The sequence below is a fragment of the Gossypium hirsutum genome, chromosome A07 (genome assembly GCF_007990345.1).
Source record: "Gossypium hirsutum isolate 1008001.06 chromosome A07, Gossypium_hirsutum_v2.1, whole genome shotgun sequence".
Taxonomy (NCBI): domain Eukaryota; kingdom Viridiplantae; phylum Streptophyta; class Magnoliopsida; order Malvales; family Malvaceae; genus Gossypium; species Gossypium hirsutum.
Window position 1 is genome coordinate 27,479,572 of NC_053430.1, and position 6,901 is coordinate 27,486,472.

General features: G+C 31.4%; 1 protein-coding gene across 1 annotated transcript; it reads left to right on the forward strand.

Annotated features, from left to right (window-relative positions):
* Nucleotides 1–2,307: 2,307 nt before the first annotated feature.
* On the forward strand, nucleotides 2,308–5,270 carry LOC107953039 (gibberellin 2-beta-dioxygenase 2). The gene is made up of 3 exons (XM_016888265.2): nucleotides 2,308–2,786; nucleotides 4,295–4,655; nucleotides 4,813–5,270. Exons 1-3 carry the CDS (start codon nucleotides 2,404–2,406, stop codon nucleotides 5,086–5,088), a joined length of 1,020 nt encoding a protein of 339 aa, XP_016743754.2. The 5' UTR covers nucleotides 2,308–2,403; the 3' UTR covers nucleotides 5,089–5,270.
* Nucleotides 5,271–6,901: the final 1,631 nt, after the last annotated feature.

Below are 6,901 nucleotides of genomic sequence, written 5' to 3' on the forward strand. Positions count from 1 at the left end.
ATGAGATTTTTTACCTCTTGATTCGGTAATAACTTTTAGATTTGTATTAATACAAATCCTTAAATAAATTAAGATTGATCGTATTTATGATCTTGAATTTCATGAATATTGATTATAAATATTTAATATTTTTATTTAGAAATTGTTGTCGCTAGTGTGAATTTCGTGTTTGTGTTAATCTTGTATTTGACATATTACATTGATCTTGCAACACCAAAACATGTGGTTTTTACTTTTGCAAAAAACTAATCATTTTTTAATACAATATCTAGAATTACCCGTAATCTATTTCCAACCTTTAAATACTAGTTATATGTTGACTTCATGAAAAACAATCATAAATGAATGTATTCTAGCTTCTCAATTCATCTTATACTTCATGTAATTTGCCATAGTAATTATATTTACTAAGTTGTTTTTTGATAAATGAAAAATAATTTAATGATGAATTTAAATTATTAACTTTTAGTATAGAAATTTATAAATATTAAATTTATATTATAAAATTGTTTGGTATACTAGTAAAATTTAAAACTACAAATAATTGTATCATTTGATAATACTAAATCTTGAGTAAAATTTATTTATTTATTTTCCAAAAGATGAAATTTATTTTTGAGTAAAACATTTTTATGTTATTTTTTTTTAAAAGTCAACAACAATGATCAATTTTCCATTTCTTGATTTGAATATGAGATAAATATCAAAATTATTCATGAATTATGGTTTAGTGTGCAATTGTATACATGAAATTTTGATTTGATTCAATTCTTATAAATTATTAACAGAATTATTGATATAACATCATTTTATGTTTATATATTGCATACATAAATAATTATATTTATCCAATAAACAAATATATATATATATGTTTAAATGTGTATGATTAAATCAAAATTAAAGTTTCAAGTATACATTTAAACCACAATTAGAGTTTCACGTATATAATTGTATCAAATTAAAGTTCATAAATACAATTACACATTAAATCAAAGTTTATATATTCCGCATGCATTTTTTATTCTGTAATATGAAGTTGAAGTTATAGAAATAAATATAAAATTATTTTTATTATAATTACAACTATATTACTAGTTAAGATTAGAATTAATTATTATAAATATTAAATTCAATAATTTAATTTGTTAAAATATAAATTGAGATTAAACCCACACGTAATGATTTTTAAACCTAAAAATTCAAAAGTTGTATAAGTATATAGAAAGTTTGCACGTAGATGTATGATTAATGTACGGCGTTATTCTCCATAATGTGGTGTTGTTCAGAAGTTTTCATACCAAATTTTTTTGATATAAATTTGTAATTAGTCTAAAATTTATCAATAAATTGAAAATATATTAAATTTGTTGAAACTAGGAAATGATTTGAGTTTATGTTAAAATAGAATTAGGTAATAACCATCTACCACATATAATACACAATAAATAAAGGATTAAACGAGAATTAGGCCATTTTGACTAATTATTTTAATACAAGGAGGATTAATATTTTTGTTGTTGTTCTGGATAAAGAGTGCATATTAAAAGATAGTAATTGCGTTCAAATTGTACCGACTTAAGACACAAAGATGTTGATATTGTAATTAAAAGAAAGAGATTAAGATTTGAAGCGAACAACGGTCTATTAAAGACGCAATTAGTTGCGGTTGGTCCAAGTTAGGGGTAGAAAATCTTGGTTTTCGAACAATATGGGTATTGGCCGATGTAGTTAGTCAAACACTCAAAGCAGGCAGCGATGCGGATTTAAAATCCACACGCTTTAGAGAGGACAAATCATAATTACCTAATACGCACATCCACCAACAAGTTCCCACTCCTTTGCTGCTTACAACTTCAATCTGGATTCCAACATTTTGAAGGATAAGTAAATTATATCTTTATTTTATTTTCTCGTTTAAATGATGATATTCCATGCTCAAACTGTGCTTCCCCAATTTTGTGTTTTCTTTTTTCACAAAATATTATAATTTAATTTATACCATAACCCCAAAGTTTAGTTAAAACATGCTGTACTTAACATTATATTAAAATCATCAAATATCAAATTCTATTTTTAAGCTAGAAGTTTTGACCCGCACGCGCATTTTTGGACCCCTTCATATTTTTATTTATTTTACAATACGTATATATATCTACCAAAAGATGTATATATTTTTTATAGAAAGTCCACGTCTTCCTAAATTCACGATACTCGCTCCATCTTTTATTATCATATTTATTTATTTAACATTTATATCACTGTCTTTCAATCTATCGTACTTGTATAAATAGTAGGTAGTTCCTTAGCCATGATAAAAGCTGAGAGTACTTCCTTAAATTCTCTACCCTTCCAATTGCTTTAACTCTCGAAACAAAACAAAAACAACAACAAAAAAAAAAAATGGTTGGGGTGCCTTCGCCGGCATGTTTGAGAGCCAAGAAAACCAGGGCAGTAGGGATTCCGGTGGTTGATCTTTCTCTTGATAGGTCCATCGTGTCGCAGCTGATTGTGAAAGCTTGTGAAGAGTATGGCATCTTTAAGGTTATGAACCATGGGGTTCATTGGGAGATAATATCCAGATTGGAAGGTGAAGGGGTTCAGTTTTTTGGCAAACCAGCTGGTGTTAAGCAACGGGCAGGTCCGGCCAACCCTTTTGGTTATGGTGTCAAAAACATCGGACTCAATGGCGATAAGGGTGAACTTGAGTATCTTCTTCTCCACACAAATCCTTTCTCCACTGCTGAACGTTCCGAGTCCATCTCCAATCAGCCCCAAAACTTCACGTATGCTCCCCATTTTTTTATCTTTTATTTTTGCTATCCTCTCTTCTCTCTTTATTCATGAAAAAGAAAGTTGCCCATTTCACGTAATAGTTGGAAAAGGGTTTTAGGAAGGTTGAAGAATAATACATATATATATGGATATAAAACCATAACCGATGGAGTCAGAGGCTAGAGGGAAAGCGTCTGGTTTCTGTTTCTTTGACAACAGCGTTAAAGAATGCTTTACCCCATGCCCTATGGCTTGAGGAGTTTTTCATATGGCTTTTTTCTAGTTTATATGTGAGTAAATACTATAGCAATGTGGCCCATTTGGTATACTTTTTAGAAATGAGATAGCTTTGAATTACACAGCAATTGGCAGGTAAGGGGAATTTAATTTTTGCAAAGTGTTTACCATTAATGCTTGGTTTGGTATCCTAGAAAGGGACATCTTCCTTTTATGATAAAAGGAAAAAAGTTTAACCTCGGGTTTTGTGAAATGTCAAGGTTTTATTTTTAACTCACATTGGTTGAAGTTTGATACTTGACTATATATAGAGTAATTTTAAAATTTATGGTTAGCAATTAGTTTTTAATGGATTTAAAAGCGTGAAGATTAGTTATTGACATCATTCTCATAAATATTTTAATATATATATTTATTATAATTACGTTGTATTTAATTTAATGCGTTTTTTCTCTATATATTTTGATTCATAAAAAACAAAAAAATTATTTTATGAATTATTCTCATCATATCATTTATTGTTTATTTTTAATTATTTAATGATAGTTGAGTGATATTTTTATGTCATTGATACATAATTTTGATATTGAATCCTAAATCTTGAACCTTAAATTCAAATTCAAATTTTGAACCTTAAATTTCGAACATAAAATTTTAAGTTTGAGGTTCAAGGTAAAATTCTGAGTTCAGAATGTAGGGTAAAAGAATTACTAAAATTATATATAAATAATATGAAAAAATTACTAAAAAATCGTTAAATAATAAAAAAACCTATGATTATAACGTCACACAATTAGTGGAAGGCCGCTTTCCCGTAATCTTTCAGCACTTTATCAACAAATTAACCATCGTATTTGATTGGTTTTGTGCTGTCAACAATTATCCTCAACGTGACATGCAATGCTTCTTTATAATCAGCCTAGGGCCAACCCTCCAAAGCCCATATTTATATATTGACAAATGGTACTAGCTAGCATTATTATCATTCATTGATTCTTCTTTAAACCCATTTTTTAGAGGAGTCATTGTCATATAGAAAGTGATTTTATTTGCATGAGAAAAAAGGTTGAATTATAATTAGCTTCATATAAGTCGACAAACATAATCAATATCTTCATGACTAAATCAAGGGAAAAACATAAAAGATTCCTAGAAAAAGATTGTTGAAAACTCCAATTGTCGAATACTAGATAAATGGGTACAATTATTTCAAATGAGTAACGATATTGAAGCGAAAAAGGAAAGATATTATGATCTAAATGTTTAATGTTTCTTTCTACAGTTGTACTGCAAATGATTATATAGAAGCAGTGAAGGAGTTGGCGAGCGAGGTTCTTGATCTGGTGGGGGAGGGTCTATCGATCCCAGATAAGCACGTATTTAGTAGGCAAATCAAAGACTTCCAAAGCGACTCGATCCTAAGGTTTAATCATTATCCACCGGCCAAGAACCAGGATCCATCTTCTAAAGCATGCAAAGAGAATCAAATTGGATTTGGTGAGCATTCGGACCCTCAGATCCTCACCATATTACGATCCAACGATGTTGCTGGGCTCGAAATCCGTTTGCAGGATGACGGGTTTTGGATCCCAGTTCCCCCTGACCCCACTCAATTCTACGTGATCATTGGGGATGCCTTGCGGGTCAGTGTTTTAAATCACCTTCTTTCAACTAATAGTGTAATATGTCCAGTCTGCAAGCAAACAACACAGACATATAATACTGTATTGGAATATAATGTAATCATGGCTTCAACAACAGAGATGTAATCCTAATAATTGTTCTGGGGGTATTGGGCAGGTTTTAACAAATGGGAGATTTGTGAGCGTGAGGCATAGGGCATTGGCAAACTCGTCTAGGAATTCAAGGATGTCGATGATGTACTTTGGAGCGCCACCACTTAACGCAATCATATCTCCTCTCCCGCAGTTTGTGTCACCTCAAAATCCTAGGCTTTACAGGCCGTTTACTTGGGGCGAGTACAAGAAGGCTGCATATACCTCGCGCTTGGGGGATTGCCGTCTTGACCTCTTCAAGCTTCATATCACCGATGATACATTGGCATTGTTTAGCTAGACAAACTTCCTGCTTTTCCCAGGAATTTTAACTAAGCAGGAACATTGAAATATCAATATATTACGCAGACCTACAATAGGTTTAGAATTCAAATGTCGATCTGTTTTTTTATTCTTACACTACAACCTCCGTTGTATGGAAAAAAATTAGTAGTATATAAGCACCACATTTCTCCTTGCCAACTACTGTACTGGGGACTTACAAACTCAAACAATCTTCGAGCCAAGCTACTCAATAAAATAGTTTATGCAACAAAATTTTGTTGCTTAAACAACAAATTGGCTATGCAGCAGTTTTTAATTTTCTTTTTACCATTGTGTATGCAACTGTTGCCTAAACAACCTTCTTAATTGCTTCATTGCAACATTTAATTTACTCCCATGGTCATAAATCATAAATGAATTGAGTGGTTTTATCTCATAACTTTGATAAGGGTTTAAAAGGGTTATAGACATCCAGTTTTAATGTATTTGCAACACTTCCCTTTGTCCATTAAAAAAAATCTGCTTAATTAAAACCTTACTAAAGTTAAGAGATAAAACTTCCCGGTTCAATTATGACCATGAGAGTAAATTAAATGTTCCAATGAAGCAATTAAGAAGGCTTCATTTACATGTACTTCATTGAATGTAAGTGAAAGTTGAATAGGAGAAATTCTTTTATACTTTTCACCTATTGTTTACTTGTTGGGATTGTTCTTTTTATTTTTCTCTAAGAACCTATTTTCTTTCCAATAACGGTTTAATTCAGTATTGTCATTAGTGTTTTAAGTAATGGTTGTTTAAAGTTAAATGCAACATGTTGTGGGTGAAAAAGTTCAAGGACCAAAATAGGAAGAGCGTTCATACTCAAGAGAGGGTAACATCAGGATCCTAGTTGAATAAGATGAAAATAGAGTGAGTCATGAAGAAGGAAGATGGGAAAAGGTTTCATAGATGTGTGGTGCAAGCTAGGGACTCTAAGGTGGCGGTGATGAGGCCTTATTGATGGCTTGCGAACTCTTTAGACTCCTCTCAACCTTTGAGGGAAGAAATTGTGAAGTATGTTGAGGGAGAAGCGACGGAGACTCTGGGGACAATGTATTGCATACCAAGAGGCTAAGAGAATACCAAGTTCCCTCAGGATTGTTGCAACCTATTACGATTCTTAAGTGGAAGTGGGAGAAGGTCACCATGGACTTTGTGGTTAAGGGTATTCAATTTGAGTTATTGTAGATAGGTTGATTAAGTCGGCTCATTTCATTCTAGTTAGAGTTGACTACTTCCTAGAGAAACTTGTTGAACTTTATATCTTTGAGATAGTGAGATTTCATGGGGTACCGATTTCCATCATTTTAGACATAGATTTGAGATTCTTACCTCGATTTTGGGGAAAATTACGTGATGCTCTGGTCACTAGATTGAACTTCAACACGACCTTCACCCTCAAATAGATGGATAACCCAAGTGTATGATTTAGATCCCTAGAAGATATATTGGGGAGTTGCATGATTGAATTCAATGGTAGTTGGGAGAGGTTTTTACCTCTTGTCGAATTTGCCTACAACTCCTCAATACACTTTTTCATATTTGCATTATCGATCCCTAATACTCTTTATTAAATTGTAATTTACTTCCAACACAATTTATAACTAAAACAATTAATTATCATAATAATAGATAGTGAACATGCTGAAAATATTTATAATATTCCAATAGTTATAATTGAAAAGTTACAAGTGGCCCAAAAGTTATATTACTTGGTTATAAACCAAGAGTTTTCCACTATTCATAGTGATGAGTTATGTCTGTAGTTATAAAAAGTTATGTCATTT

Excerpts from the sequence above, each read along its gene's own strand:
- LOC107953039 (XM_016888265.2), top strand. The coding sequence starts at position 2,404 with ATGGTTGGGGTGCCTTCGCCGGCATGTTTGAGAGCCAAGAAAACCAGG. Across the intron at positions 2,787-4,294 it reads AATCAGCCCCAAAACTTCAC|TTGTACTGCAAATGATTATA; the intron begins GTATGCTCCCCA and ends TTCTTTCTACAG. Across the intron at positions 4,656-4,812 it reads TCATTGGGGATGCCTTGCGG|GTTTTAACAAATGGGAGATT; the intron begins GTCAGTGTTTTA and ends GGTATTGGGCAG.